At 42.9% G+C, this 16,629-nt stretch overlaps 1 protein-coding gene across 1 annotated transcript; it reads left to right on the forward strand.

The window, feature by feature from the left end:
• The first annotated feature begins 8,392 nt into the window (after positions 1–8,392).
• On the forward strand, positions 8,393–13,954 carry LOC120380132 (olfactory receptor 14A16-like). The gene is made up of 3 exons (XM_039497626.1): positions 8,393–8,460; positions 11,112–11,149; positions 12,985–13,954. Exons 1-3 carry the CDS (start codon positions 8,446–8,448, stop codon positions 13,952–13,954), a joined length of 1,023 nt encoding a protein of 340 aa, XP_039353560.1. The 5' UTR covers positions 8,393–8,445.
• The last annotated feature ends 2,675 nt before the right edge of the window (positions 13,955–16,629 follow it).

Consider the following 16,629-nt stretch of genomic DNA (forward strand, 5'->3'; position numbering starts at 1 on the left):
TAGGACAGGCTCCCTTACTGGACAACATCTGCACCATGGGATTCCTTCTTCCTAAGCAACCGTGGTGCATCATGAGAGTCCAATGACTTCAGTGCATCATGGGGGATGTAGTCTGGATAGGGAGTCCAGCCTGTAGAGTAGAATGGGACCATGAGGGAAAGCAGACAGGTTTTCAAAAAACAACAACAAAAAACCCCATTCATTTAGTCAAGAAACAGAATTTGGTTTCGCTGGTTCCTGCACCAACAATCACAGCACATGGCAAACAGTGCATCCCAGCTGGCACTACTTGTCGTCTTTCAAAGTGGGCAGGGGAATTCACTCCTGGCCTCTCTGTGGACTCTGCTAAGGGGTCATTAGCCAGTTCAAGTGATTTTAGTAGAGATGGGTCATATCCACATACCCAGACCCATAGCACCCATGGAAAAAAAATAGTGTGTGCTCAGCACCCACCAGCCCCACACCGATCAGCTCCTTCCCCTCCCCACCAGCGCCTCCTGCTCACTGTCGATCAGTTGTTAGGTGGGAGGTGGGAGGCACTTGGAAGAGGGAGAGGAGCAGGGGTGGGAAGAGGTGGTGTGAGAGTTGGGCTTTGGGGAAAAGGGTGGCGTGCGGGTGGGGCCGAGCGGGGGTGGAGCACCCCTGGAGAAAGCTGAAAGTCAGCGACTGTGCCCAAGCCCTCATTTATCCCTTTTGCCCCATCGTCTCCTGATAAAGTCTTGATCTGGGCAGATCACTGCTGTGTGGATGCATTCTGGTCAGGAATATCCGTCTTACTTAAGTTTGTCAATGTCCAGCTCTAACCAGGAAGGTGCCACTTGAGTCAAAGGGCAAATTCCCAGTAATTTCAGTGGGACCAGGATAAGATCCAAAGGCACTGACTCCCTTGGTTACCTTTGAAAATCCTAGCCCAAACATAGTCTGTTTTGTATGAGTTTGCTTGTGAAGTTATGTTACTCAGCGGTGCGGGAGGGCGAGTGGGCATGCACATTATTATATGCAGGTGTCTTTGTTAGTTATTGTAACTTTTCTGTTTGACAAAGACTTTGCTGTCACTTTAGGCTAGTGAAATTGCAAAAAAATGAGACGGTGCATTACATTTTTGCTTTTGGATGTTAGGCACTTAGAATGGGGGTTAGGCACATTGATTTCTATGTGTGTTAAGGCATCAAATTGCTTTCGAAAATCCCACTAGGAACATAAATACCTTTTAAAAATCTGGCCCTTGGCTGATTTTTAAAATTCCACTAGATGTCTATCTGCAGTTCTATCTACTTCAATGCCTTTGAAAATCTGGCTCTGAACCTAGCACTGCTAAATGGAGCAATGAAGCCATACCTTTGAAAATCTGGCCCTAAGTGTGTGCGCACATATTACTAGGAGTGTATTTGTTAATGTGCATTATGGCATGTGAACAGATTAAGATGAGTGTGTTGGTGCCATCTCTTAATGTCCGTGTGTGTGTGAGCGTGCGTGCGCATTTGGAAATTCAGGGTTCCTTGCAGACTACAATGGCTGTTCACTAAATTCAAGCCAGTGTCTGAAAATGTCCCAAACCTTGTTCTGAGTGAGGCAGGTGAGCCCAGTTGAGGGAAAGGGACTGTCTGCAAATGGATGGAGTTTCACACATGGTTAAAAATAGCTTTGCTGAAAGGGAACATTGGGATTCGCGATCCTGCATTAGCAAGAGGCTGCTGCCCATGTCCCTACTTTGGCTGAGCCGCAGGAATGAGACCTAGGAGAGGGGCTCGGGGATAGCAGCTACCTCATTACTTTGATGAAGGACAGGCTCATGCATATGCCCCCATTCCCCATCCCCAACCAACTCCTTCCTGGTGAGGGATGTCGGGGTCTTGACTGTCTGTGACCTGGACTCACTTTAAATCAGGAATGAGCACAGAGTACAACTTAAATATTAGTAAATAGTAAATATGGCAGGCGACCAGCTTGGCTTAACAGTGAAATCCTTGCTGATCTTAAACACAAAAAAGAAGCTTACAAGAAGTGGAAGATTGGACAAATGACCAGGGAGGAGTATAAAAATATTGCTCAGGCATGCAGGAGTGAAATCAGGAAGGCCAAATCACACTTGGAGTTGCAGCTAGCAAGAGATGTTAAGAGTAACAAGAAGGGTTTCTTCAGGTATGTTAGCAACAAGAAGAAGGTCAGGGAAAGTGTGGGCCCTGTGGAAGCTGAGAAAGAAGATAGGGTTTAAGTGCAGCCATTTAACAGCAGAGACAGAGCAACTGTTGAGCTAAGTCTTAGCATAATATCGCGAGACCTGTAGAAGCAGGTCTCACGTCAGAAGTGAGTGAAAAACAGCAGAATAGTCAGAGTGACCTGGTCTTGAGATAACCATGTTTAGAGAAGAGAAAGTGAGAAAATAGTGGAATAGATAGCACATGGCCTAAATAAATTGCAGCTGTTTTAATTAATGCACATCACAAGTGGTATAAATGCTTGTGTGATATTGTTTGTACTTTGGAGAAACTGAGGCAGAGATGCTCTCTGCCAGCTGTATTCTTCCCTTGAAATTACATCAATGAAGCTGTCTCTGATTTTGTTGCTTCCAGCCTGAGAGTGGATATTGTTTCTTCCACAGGCCCTTACTGAATGGGGGAGGCAACCTAGTGACAGAGGATGTGGAAAAAGCTAATGTACTCAATGCTTTTTTTGCCTCTGTCTTCAAGAACAAGGTCAGCTCCCAGACTACTGCACTGGGAAGCACAGTATGGGGAGGAGTTGACCAATCCTCTGTGGAGAAAGAAGTGGTACAGGACTATTTAGAAAAGCTGGATAAGCGCAAGTCCATGGGGATGACTGCACTGAATCTGAGGGTGCTAAAGGAGTTGACAGATGTGATTGCAGAGTCATTGGCCATTATCTTTGAAAACTCACGGTGATTTGTCGAGGTCCTGGATGAAAGGAAAAAGGCTAATGTAGTTTCCATCTTTAAAAAAGGGAAGAAGGAGGATCCGGGGAACTACAGGCCAGTCAGCCTCACCTCAGTCCCTGGAAAAATCATGGAGCAGGTCCTACAGGAATCAATTTTGAAGCACTTAGAGGAGAGGAAAGTGATCAGGAACAGTCAGCATGGATTCACCAAGAGCAAGTCATTCCTGACTAACCTAATTGCCTTCTATGATGAGATTACTGACTCTGTGGATGAGGGGAAAGCAGTGGACATATTATTCCTTGACTTGAGCAAAGCTTTTGAAGGTAAAGGTAAAGGTAAGAAGATGGATCTAGACTGTTCTCAGTGCTAGCAGATGACAGAACAAGGAGTAATGGTCTCAAGTTGCAGTGTGGGAGATTTAGGTTGGATATTAGGAAAAACTTTTTCACTAGGAGGCTGGTGAAGCACTGGAATGGGCTCCCTAGGGAGGTGGTGGAATCTCCTTCCTTAGAGGTGTTTAAGGTCAGGCTTGACAAAGCCCTGGCTGGGATGATTTAGTTGGGGTTTGGTCCTGCTTTGAACAGGGGGTTGGACTAGATGACCTCCTGAGGTCCCTTCCAACCCTGATATTCTATCATTCTATGATTAACCAGACAGGGAACATACACTGAGAATGGACAGGGAACAGTTATATGTCCTCTATGCACCCTTGGGATTCAAACTCAAGAACTCCTGGCCCTGCCCTCAGACCACTAAGCCCTGATCTCATCTGGTCTTTGCTCTTGATTTAGTTTGGTGAAAATGCATCAACGCTCTTGAGCAGCAGAGCAGATGTTTGCTTCTCGGCCTCCACTTCTGAGCTGTGCAGGGCTCCAGGGAGTGAGCCCCTGAAAAGCCTTACGGAGCAGACTTGGATAAATCATGTTCCCACAGCACCAATCTGTTCATGTCTGTGAAGCCTAAAGTCAGCTACACACAGTTCATCTGAAGAAAGCAATAGGACTAAGTCTACATTCATTCTCTGTAAAGGATGTAAGGGCTCTAAGATAGCTGTGCCTTTGGCATATAGATTCTATGGACAAAGATGTGATAGATTAGATAGATATACAGCATCATCCATCCATCCATCTATCTAAGTAAACAAGTAAATTTCTATGGATAGTTTAGATATGAAGTTGGTCTAATAAAAGATATTACCTTGCCCACCTTGTCTCAAAATAATATCCTGGCACTGACTCGACTTTGAATACACTACATACAGGTTAGATCATACCTATAAGCATCTTGGAACTGGGAGAAGGAAGTGCACAGTAAGTATCCAGCTCTTATTTAATATCTGTGGTTCTGAAAAGAGCAAATTTAGTAGCAAAAATCTGAATAACAAGTAAACTCTCTTCCCCAATGTTCTTGCCCATATATGCCAGCTTCTTGAATGATTCCTCAAGTGACAGTGGAGTGAATTCTTTGTTTTGTCTGTTTCAGATAAGGACGGTACTGTGACCGGGTTGGTAGGGTGCATGGCTAAGACAGAAGAGATTTAGGGCATGTTAACACAGAAGCTGGGAGGTCTAATGCCTAAAAATAGGTCTGGTTTGGGGCCACACTGCTATTTTTAGGCACTAACTTCAGCCGAGCTAGCATAGGTCCATTTGTCAGAGCCGGGAATCACACCTCCCAGCTACAATGTAGATGTTCTCTAAGGGAGAGGAGACATTCAAATTGCCAGTGGGAGTTGAGTGCCAAACCCTCATTCAAACATATGGCAATCTCCCCCTTCATGCCTGTAAAATGCACATTGAGTGCCTTGGAGGAGTTTGTGAAATCACACTCTCTGCTTTCAAATGCAAACCAGGAGCGACTGCTTTGAAGTCAGATAAAGCCAACAAAAATGGAACAATTATGTGACTAGAGAAAAATTCAAGGCAATCTCCATTTAATTCACTGATAATGAACTAGCCCCAACACAGAGAGATGTTTTTAGCGAGAAAGGATCTCTGTAGCCCTGGTGCAATAAGACTTCAATTTCTCAGACATCCACAGTTGATGTGCCCTGAAGCCCAATCAGAGACACCTCATCTACCTAGGTAATACTGAGGTGTCTCTGCTGCCATTCTTGAGTGGGACTCCATGCCACTGCTCCTGCCTTTCTAGGATAGGAAAAAGGCCCCTTTCCACCAGTACCCCAAATGTGGTGTGGGGGCACTGGATTGCTTTGATTTGGGTTTGTCTGCACAGGAACATCCAGGAAAATTAACCCAAACTGCCTAAAGGAGGGAATTTGATGTGAACTTGTTATACCACATTAAATCCCTGTGCAAATATCTTCATTCACAATTGAGTAGCCTTAATTCAGTTTATTTTAATTGACTTCCAGTGTGACTTAAGAGACGCTGAATTGGGATGCTTTAATTCTGAATAACAGCAACTAATTAGGTGACAAATCTGAGGAACTGTCACAGATTGAAGTGTCACTAGAGGAGGTTTTGGAATTAATTGATAAACTCAACATTAACAAGTCATCGGGACCAGATGGCATTCACCCAAGAGTTCTGAAAGAACTCAAATGTGAAGTTGTGGAACTATTAACTAAGGTTTGTAACCTGTCCTTTAAATCGGCTTCGGTACCCAATGACTGGAAGTTAGCTAATGTAACGCCAATATTTCAAAAGGGCTCTAGGGGTGATCCTGGCAATTACAGACCAGTAAGTCTAACTTTGGTACCGGGAAAATTAGTTGAAACAATAGTAAAGAATAAAATTGTCAGACACATAGAAAAACATAAACTCTTGAGCAATAGTCAACATGGTTTCTGTAAAGGGAAATCGTGTCTTACTAATCTATTAGAATTCTTTGAAGGGGTCAACAAACATGTGGACAAGGGGGATCCGGTGGACATAGTGTACTTGGATTTCCAGAAAGCCTTTGACAAGGTCCCTCACCAAAGGCTCTTACGTAAATTAAGCTGTCATGGGATAAAAGGGAAGGTCCTTTCATGGATTGAGAACTGGTTAAAGGACAGGGAACAAAGGGTAGGTATTAATGGTAAATTCTCAGAATGGAGAGGGGTAACTAGTGGTGTTCCCCAAGGGTCAGTCCTCGGACCAATCCTATTCAATTTATTCATAAATGATCTGGAGAAAGGGGTAAACAGTGAGGTGGCCAAGTTTGCAGATGATACTAAACTTCTCAAGATAGTTAAGACCAAAGCAGATTGTGAAGAACTTCAAAAAGATCTCACAAAACTAAGTGATTGGGCAACAAAATGGCAAATGAAATTTAATGTGGATAAATGTAAAGTAATGCACATTGGAAAAAATAACCCCAACTATACATACAACATGATGGGGGCTAATTTAGCTACAACGAGTCAGGAAAAAGATCTTGGCGTCATCGTGGATAGTTCTCTGAAGATGTCCACACAGTGTGCAGAGGCGGTCAAAAAAGCAAACAGGATGTTAGGAATCATTAAAAAGGGGATAGAGAATAAGACTGAGAATATATTATTGCCCTTATATAAATCCATGGTATGCCCACATCTCGAATACTGTGTACAGATGTGGTCTCCTCACCTCAAAAAAGATATTCTAGCACTAGAAAAGGTTCAGAAAAGGGCAACTAAAATGATTAGAGGTTTAGAGAGGGTCCCATACGAGGAAAGATTAAAGAGGCTAGGACTCTTCAGCTTGGAAAAGAGAAGACTAAGGGGGGACATGATAGAGGTATATAAAATCATGAGTGATGTTGAGAAAGTGGATAAGGAAAAGTTATTTACTTATTCCCATAATACAAGAACTAGGGGTCACCAAATGAAATTAATAGGCAGCAGGTTTAAAACAAATAAAAAGAAGTTCTTCTTCACGCAGCGCACAGTCAACTCGTCGAACTCCTTACCTGAGGAGGTTGTGAAGGCTAGGACTATAACAATGTTTAAAAGGGGACTGGATAAATTCATGGTGGCTAAGTCCATAAATGGCTATTAGCCAGGATGGGTAAGAATGGTGTCCCTATCCTCTGTTTGTCAGAGGATGGAGATGGATGGCAGGAGAGAGATCACTTGATCATTGCCTGTTAGGTTCACTCCCTCAGGGGCACCTGGCACTGGCCACTGTCGGTAGACAGATACTGGGCTAGATGGACCTTTGGTCTGACCCGGTACGGCCTTTCTTATGTTCTTATGTTCTTAACTACACACAGATTTAGTGCAGTTTAACGAATCCACTTCAAACCAATGTTAGTTAACTTGGATTAATTTTCCTGGATGTCCAAGTGTAGACAAGCCCTTAAAATCAGCACTACCCAAACTGTTTCTGTAACTTTCTGGATAGAAAATAATCATTCAGTATTCAGCGCTCCAGACATGCAGTAAGAAAAATTCTTCTTTCACTGCTTCCTATTCCAAGCAAACAATCAGAAAAGACAGGTTATGAAGTTCTGTACTTCGAAACATTGCCCTGCAAAATCAACAACAATTCAGATTCCAGAGCATTTCATAGTCCAGTCATTCATCGGTCTCCATTGTCAGTTTCAGAAATAACAAGCTCAATTTAGGACAAAGTGACTTATAATGTCACTCAAGTGAAATGCTGACATCTAAAAGTTACTCTGTCTTTTCCCTGCAGACTGCAGGGGCTTTCCAATAATAGCTTTGGAATCGGTGTATCTGAAAGGATTCTTAGCTGGATATTAAGGGGCAAAGCAGATGTTATTCCAGGTAAGCTGATAATACCCAAGGAGTGTGGGATAGCTGGAGCATAACTGGCTGGAGATGTAGAACAGGATCCTTCAATTGTGTAGTCTGGATTAACTTGTTTCTATTGAAGTCAATGGGAGTTTTGTCATTGACTTTTCAGAGGCCAAAATTTCATCCCTGGATTCTACAGGACTTGATAGCCACTCATGTGTCCTTTATTATCCTCTTAAGATACAGGGATGCCTTTCTATTCCCTAACAGTAATTCTGACTCTCGTTAGGGTTGTTAGTCCTCTACTTCTGATGAGCAAGGTCTTAGAAACACTTACAAATTCCAGCCTCACTTTCTTCCTCAATATTCTTTTTATACCTCTTCCTTTCAAGCTCAAACTCTCACTCACATTCTATTTCTTTTTATTTTCTCTATCTGTCTCCTTTCCAGGCAACTTCCGCCTCCGTCCTCCTCAAAACCAGATCTTATCTCATTTTGACTGTCTCATTTACCATTACGTTTTTCAGAAACAATGTGGGTCTTTAAACAAGTTGCTTCTTTGGGAGGGAAAAGGTTTGTGTGGCTCTGTTTTATCTCAGAATGTTCCATAATATATTGATTAATTCTGTGAAGGACCAGCTCATATTCTTTGTGAAAACCAGTTCAAACTAAACCCAGGTCAAACCAATTTCAGTTAACACAGTTACAATCCTACTGAGCCGTCATTTCACCAGTTTTCACAGTTCCTCATCTGTTTTGTCCCTCAGGTTTCGGGCCAAAAGCCAGCAATTTTTAACAGATGTCACTTAGGGTCCACTGAGAGCAGAGAGTAAAGGGAGTAGGATAGCAGATTTGTGACTGAGGACAAATGGGAAGACAACAGGTAATTATGTTGGAATGGAAGGCAGACTTTGGGTCAACTCTTGTTACTTTTATCATCATTATTATACTTCGTAAGTTTTTATCTGTCTCTGATCCATGCTTTTGTTACCACAGGACTAGACCACTGCAATTCACTCTACATGGAGCTCAACTTTAAATCATTCAGAGGCAAAAACCAGTGCAAAATATAGTGGCTAACTTAGTGAACAGTGCATCTGGCTGAGAGCATATAGCACCAGTGAAATGAAATTGGTACTGGCTGCCTGCCATTCTCCAGATGGAGTTTACACCTGACCCATAAATTGCTGGCTCTGGCTTATCTGAGAAATTGTCTTTTTCCTTGTGCCATGCTGCCATCACTTTAGCCAGCAGCAGAGCTGTTCAAATAAGTCATTTTTTAGTTTGCTGGCTGAACCAAAAATCCAAAAAAATCCTTTCGGGTTGACCTGAAATAGATTTTTAAAAAATTATTTTTGGTACAACACAAAAGTAATAAACAAAAAGAAAAAGAAAAAAAATACAATATTTTGGGAGAAACGTGTTATGTTCAAACTAAAACAAAGTGCTCAGATACCACAGTGATGAGTGAAGTGCAAGAAAACAATGTAGACTAGAATAGAGTCTAGAATAATAGAATAATAAATGGCTATTAGCCAGGATGGGTAAGAATGGTGTCCCTAGCCTCTGTTCGTCAGAGGATGGAGATGGATGGCAGGAGAGAGTATAGAATAATAAATGGCTATTAGCCAGGATGGGTAAGAATGGTGTCCCTAGCCTCTGTTCGTCAGAGGATGGAGATGGATGGCAGGAGAGAGATCACTTCATCATTGCCTGTTAGGTTCACTCCCTCAGGGGCACCTGGCATTGGCCACTGTCGGTGGACAGATACTGGGCTAAATGGACCTTTGGTCTGACCCGGTTCGGCCTTTCTTATGTTCTTATGTTCTTATGTAGAGAAACAATGTTGTGGTTTCTGAGTACTTTTAAACATATTTTTAAATAAAATTGAAGTAAAATTTGAAAGGCAAAGTAATTTCAAATTGAAAAATTTAAATGTTTTGTTTCAAAAATATAATTTTGATTTTTGAGAGGGTTTTATATAATCTTTTCAGTCAAAACAATTCAGCAAATTCAACATGAATTGGGAAAATATTTCAGTTGACCCATATCTGCATTTGGTTTATCTGAAACAATTCATCCAGCTGTAGTCAGTAGGGGCTCCTAAGCTGGCTCCCTGACAGTATAGCTGAGAGGATCTCCTCTGTGATGGCTCTGGGGGGCTGGAACTTGCTCCCCAGTTTAATCATAAACAGCTTTATCTGGCCATGCTGCAGAATGCAGATCTGTTTGACAAAGCTCTTGGGCCTGGTCTACACTGGGGGGAGGGGTGGGATCTATCTAAGTTATGCAACTTCGGCTACATGAATAACATAGCTGAAGTTGACGTACTTAGACCTACTCACCACAGTGTCTTTACTGCGGTGAGTTGACTGCTGCTGCTTCCCCGTTGACTCGGCCTGCGCTTCTCAAAGTGATGGAGTACAGGAGTCCGATCAGGGGTTGATTTATCATGTCTAGACTAGACGTGATAAATTGACCCCTCCTGGATCAATTGCTGCCTGTCAAACCAGTGGGTAGTATAGCTATACCTTTGGCGAGGTATAATGGCTTGCTTCCCATAATGAGTCATAGATGCTAAGGCCAGAATGGAGTATTGTGATCATCATAGAAGATTAGGGTTGGAAGGGACCTCAGGAGGTCATCTAGTACAACCCCCTGCTCAAAGCAGACCAATCCCCAGATTTTTACCCCAGTTCCCCAAATGGCCCCCTTAAGGATTGAACTCACAATCCTGGGTTTAGCAGGCCAATGCTCAAACCACTGAGCTATCCCTCCCCCCAATTTTTTTTCATCTCTTCCAACCTATTATATAATACAGCAAGAGAAATTCCCCAAAACAATTCAAGTTTGAAGTATGCTCTACATTGTGGGGGTGGGGGGGTGGATTCAGTCTTGGTTTATAAAATGGCTAGTAATCCACCCCAACCTTTGGTAAGTTGATCCAATGGTTAATCACTCTTGCTGTTAAAAATGTACACCTCATTTCCAGTCTGAATTTGTCTTGCTTCAACTTTCAAACATTGCATTTTGTTATACCTTTGTCTGCTATTGAAAAGCCCATTATCAAATATCGGTTCCCCATGTCTGCAATTGTGAAAAAAGGCTTATATCATTATTGGGTATATTAACTGTAGTGTGGTATTAGAGAGACAAGGTGGGTGAGATAATGTTTTTTATGGGACTAAACTTCTGTTGGTGAGAGAGACAAGCTTTCGAATGGCACAGAGCTCTTCCTCACCTCTGGGAAAGCTACTCACAGTGTCACAGCATGGAACAGATAGCTTATCATAAGTAGTTAGCACATATTCTAAGGGACCATTCAAGGTGAAGTGACCCATTAACACCTTTGTAGTCATGGGACAAAAAAGGGGATTAATGGGTTTGTTGTAGCAAACCATATATCCAGTGCTTTACTAAAACCATGATTTTTAGATGTATTTTCTAATCTTTTAATCATTCTTGTGGCTCTTCTCTGACACCTCTCCAATTTAACAACATCCTTCTTGAACTGTGGACATCCACTGGACACAGTATTCCAGCAGTGGTCGCACCCAGTGCCAAATACAGAGGTAATATAATCTGTCTACCCCAACTCAAAATTTCCCTGTTTATGCATCTGTGGATCACGTTAGTGTCACACTGGGAGCTCATGTTCAACATAGCGACCACAGCCTCCAAATCTTTAATAGAGTCATTGCTGAAAGAGTGGAAGGGGAGGAAAAGGAGATTTTGTAGATGTCTGGCTGGCCAAGTTCCAGCTACAATGATTACTTAATGTTGCTGGGCTTTCATTGTGTTATTAATTATGCGGGGGCACCTGGAGTCTCTGCCAGGCATTTTTTTTATTATTCTAAACACAAATAAAAAGACAATAAATACAATTACCTTAATTCAAAACAGAAGTGATGAATAATGAGACAGAAACAGAGCCAGTTTACCCTCTTGCAGCTGTGTTGGCTCTTCTGGGCCAGCAGAAATATAAATAATTCATGTTAATTGAGAAAGGCCAGTGAGTACAAGCTGGTATAGGTATGGAACAGCTTCCATATGAGGGGAAACTAAAAAGATAAGAGCTGTTCAGATTAGAAAAGAGATGAGTATGGGGGGGATGTGATAGAGGTCTATAAAATCATGACTAGTGTGAAAAAGGTGAATAGAGAAGTGCTATTTACTCTTTCTCACAACACATAAAACAGGGGTCACCTGATGAAATTATTAGACAGCAGATGTAATACAAACAAGAGGAAGTACTTTTTCACACAATGCAAAATGAATCTGTGGAACTCATTGCCATGAGATGTCTTGATGGCCAAAAGTATAAATGGGTTAAAAAAAGAACTAGATAAGTTCATGGAGGATAAAACCATCAGGATAAAACCAGAACGGTCAGGGAATGCAACCCCATGGCTGGTGAAACTCAAAACTTGACTGTCAGAAGATAGGGGTGGATCTCTCCAAAATTGCCCTGTTCTGTACCTTGCACTTGAAGGTCTGGTACTGCTCACTGTCAGAGACAGGATAATACACTAGATGGACCATTGGTATGATCCAGTATGGCAGCTCTTATGGTCTTATGAATAGAGACAGGCAGAACTGCTGTTGGGTGCTACCTCAGGCTTGATTCTCCTAGGGACTTAGGCATGTCACTACTACTTTAGGCACCTAACTCCCAGATATACGCACCACTAGTATTTACTGCTCAGCTGCTACCTTACCCTGTAGGTGCCTAAATTCACTCTGTACCTCCTTTCTTTTGATGTAAACATTTCTTACATGCTACATTTCTGCCTCTGGGCATGAGCACCCCAGCCTCGCTTTAGGCATGTGGATAGCTAAGCCCAGAGAAATCCACAAACAAGGGGAAGATAGCTGTTCCCTTGCCTTATTCAACTGCAGGGCCTGATCTGGCAGGTGTGTTCAGAGGCCACTTACCAGAGTGGGCCGGCACACAAAATCACACGACATGGCTATGTAGGGGAGGAAGCAGATGTCCCCCATAATCTTTAGCCCAATGGTTAGTGTACCCACCTAGGATGTGGGACACCTCAATTCAGTTCCCCGCTGATGAGGAGAAAGGATTTGAAGATGGGTCCTCCACTTCCCAGGTGCATGGGACAGTCTCCTGGGGTGGGGAAAGGGTTCTCTATATTAAATAATTAAGGAGTCATTGGCATCCTTGTCTCCCATATGAGAGCCCTACTGACCAGGCTATAGAGTCATTTTCCCTCTGGGGCCCAGTGACTTGAATAATAAGCATTTATCTGCACAGCCTGACAGAATGGGATCACGGCTCATTTTAAGTAGCTCCAATATCTGTTTCTGAAGGATGATGGTAGCTTTTCTCTTTCTCCCGCCTTCCTTTTGTCACTATTTAGCTAACCATTCCCCTTGTCTTGTTCTCCAGAGTGTGTCTGAAGCTGGTTATGAACAACCAAACCTCCATGCCCGAGTTCCTTCTCCTGGGATTCTCTGACATTTGGGAGCTGCAGATTCTACACTTCACAGCGTTTCTAGGGGTCTACCTGGCAGCCTTGATAGGGAACCTCCTTATAATCATAGTCGTAGCCTTTGACCGACAACTTCACACCCCCATGTACTTCTTCCTGGTCAACTTATCCTTCCTAGACCTGTGCTACATCTCTGTGACTGTCCCCAAATCCATGGCCAACTCTCTCATGGACAGCAGAACAATTTCTTTCTCAGGGTGTGTCACCCAACTCTTCTTGGTTGTCACCTTTGCCATTACAGAGCTAGCATTACTCACAGTGATGGCATACGATCGCTATGTTGCAATCTGCCATCCCCTCCATTATAGGATATTAATGAACAAGGGCAGGTGTGCCCAGATGGCAGCTGGGGCCTGGCTCAGCAGCATGATGTGTGCCGTGATACACACTGGTAACACATTTAGGTTACGCTTCTGCCGCTCCAACATGGTTGGCCAGTTCTTCTGTAATATCCCACAGCTACTAAAGCTCTCCTGTGGAGATACACGTGTTAATGATATAGTAATGCTTGTTCTTGGTTCTGTTTCAGCTGTTTCCTGTTTTGTATTTATATTTGTGTCTTATATTCACATCTTCTTCACGGTGATGAGAATCCCCTCCAAGCAGGGCAGGTACAAAGCCTTCTCCACCTGCCTGCCCCACTTGATTGTTTTCTGTTTGTTTCTTGGCACTTCAACATTAACGTACATGGGACCCAGATCAAAGTCTTCAAAAGCTTTGGACCTGGTAGCGGCTATTTTCTATTCTGTTGTGCCACCAACTGTGAATCCAATCATCTACAGCCTGAGAAACAATGAGATAAGGGGTGCGCTCAGGAAAATGTTAATCGCTCACCAGCCTGGTCCAATATGCATAAGATGGATTTAACATTCAGAGAACTGTGTGTTGTCTTTCCCGACATCTTCATTGTTATGGGTTTCAACATTTATATGTACAAGTTTTAATAAAAATAAAAGGAAAAAATGGTGACAAATAAACCATCTGTAAAAGACAATTCTGGAGCTTATGAGTATCAATGGACAATTGAATGTTCATTAGCCTAGCTAATTAATATTACACCTGTAGTGGCCAAATTGATGTAGCTTAATAGGCTCCTGTAGCAATCCTGATTTACACCAGCTGGGAATCTATGCCATTGACAGCAATGGAGCTAGGCCAATTTACACCAACTGAGGATTCTGGCCGCATTAAGTCCAGTGTAGCTATGGTTGATACACATTAGCTGGGATGTGGCCCATTAAGTTCAATGGGGTTACATCAGTTTACACCATCTGATAATGTGGCCCCATTTACTTCAATTGAATTGCATCACATGATGCCAGTTGGGGATCTAACTCTAGCACAGGGAATGGAACAACAGCTTGAATCCTAACCCACTGGTAGTTGAACATGTTAGGAAATTGAACCTTGATGTGGATGGACATTTCCTACAAAGGGATTGAGCACTTTGGGCTTTGTGGGAGATCCTAACCAAGGGGCTGGTCAGCCGTCTTCCTGGAAGGAGGTGTGATACAACTCTGACCTTGAACCAATACTGTCATTCTGTTAAGTCTTAGTCGCTATTTCACTTGTATCTGCTTGTAACCCTTTCTGACTCTATCCCTTACATTTGAATTCACCTAAAACCTCTCTCTCGTTTTGACTAAATAAACTTGATTTACTTTTATTCTAAACCAACCCAGTGCTGGGTTTGACTTGAAGTGACTATCAGCTCCAGTTAAAGCAACAAGCTGGTGTGGTTTTGTCTCTTTAAAGGAGCAATTAATCTGATTACTCATTTGAATGCTCCATGAGAGGGTTGGATGATTCAGAGGAGACTGTTTTGTTGAAATTCAGCACTGGGCAGTGCATTGGGGGTCACTTGGCTAGTAGTAACCAAGGGCTGTGGTTTAACAGGCAGGCTGCTGGAGTCAGAGTTGCTGAACTAAGACTGTTCAATATATGGACACTTATAAGACGTGGTAAAATTATCACAAATGCTCTGAAACCAATGGACCAGGTTAACCACAGTGTTACTCCACTTTCGGGCAATATAACTGCATTTTAATAAGTTGGGTCATACTGACATAGAACTGGGATAATGAAGGAGTCAAAAATCAGGGCCAGTAAATTGTGTTGAACAGAATGCTGTTAATTGACCTTGGTGAGTGGACCTAAATGGAGATGGCCCTGCTGAATTTGTTCCATTTATCACTAAGTACACCTGTTAAGGAGGTGGTGATGTCACTGTTCCTTAGCTCACTCTGGGCAATTTTGGCAGCTGTGATGCTGGTGTTGTGGTTACATGGCCCAGGCACATCCTATTCATAGATTTTAAGGCCAGAAGAGACCATGAGATCCTCTAGTCTGATTTCCTGTGTGGCACAGACCTATCTAGGTTACATATAAATAATTCAAGTCCCAATGTAATTCTCATTCAACTCATCGGATTTTGCCCTTGATGCCATCTGACACAGATCATGCCCTGAGAAGGGGGGAAAAAATCCTCCTACATTTGTGGCATGATCCGTCAGTACAAGCACAGGGGCCGGATAGACTCTTGGGTCTCTTATAAGACCACATCACCATCCACCACCAACATTCAAAGGCGGTGGGTTTCCCTCTTGTTTAAACTGGGTCCATCCCATTCAGACATTTTTTCTCCTGGAAAAAAATGACAACCCCTGTTTGTTTATTTTCAGAACCCATCTATGGTGCTTACCTGCCCCCTGTTACTAGAGATCCTGAGCAACACGCAATCTCCAATGTATTATTCTTACAGAACGCCCGTGAGAGAAGAAAGTGATATCAGCCCACGTTTACACGTGCAGACCTAAGACTCAGGCACCTAACTCCAAGTGACTTACTCTGGGTCACACAGAAAGCCAAGTGACTTACTCTGGGTCACACAGAAAGGTCTTGAACCCAGCTCTCCTGAGTGCCCAGCACAATGCCCCAATCACTGGCCCTCTCCACCTTCTAGTAAGAGTTAAAGCCACAGCCACAGAAACACTGCCTTGCTTGCTAAAATTTCAGAGTGCTCTCTATTGTACCACAGAGACTACTTTACATTTGCTTAGTAATGAATTGATTTTTCCCCTCACTAGTTTTGCCTTTCACCTCTGCAGAGAACAGCAACCAAAATGCCCTTAGAAGAAGCCACCTAAATAACTTTTCTTAGTGAAACTTCAACCATTCATCTCCAGGAAGATGCTGTAGTGAGTTGGCCATGCTTTGTGCACACTTAGGCTTTTCATACATTTGTGTCATAGCTACTGGTGGATCCCCCGGCTGGTTTTGGGTCCCGATATGAAATGAATTCTGTCCCCACCTCTGAGCTGGCTCTTAGTGGCTCCGTTATGATTCAGTTTCCCCTCTCAACTTGTAGGTGATGCCCGCTACCACTGACCTTTTTTGGTCACAAGAGAAGGGTGATGGGTTTATCCACATTTTCAATTTCAGACTTTATTTAAGCAACAAAGAATCCTGTGGCACCTTATAGACTAACAGACGTTTTGCAGCATGAGCTTTCGTGGGTGAATACCCACTTCTTCGGATGCCAT

Source organism: Mauremys reevesii, linkage group 13 (genome assembly GCF_016161935.1).
Source record: "Mauremys reevesii isolate NIE-2019 linkage group 13, ASM1616193v1, whole genome shotgun sequence".
NCBI classification, from domain to species: Eukaryota; Metazoa; Chordata; order Testudines; family Geoemydidae; genus Mauremys; species Mauremys reevesii.

What these genes read in the sequence shown, in the direction of transcription:
- LOC120380132 (XM_039497626.1), top strand. An exon ending in ACCCAGTGCCAAATACAGAG is followed by an intron (nt 11,150 to 12,984) that starts GTAATATAATCT and finishes CTTGTTCTCCAG; the next exon opens with AGTGTGTCTGAAGCTGGTTA.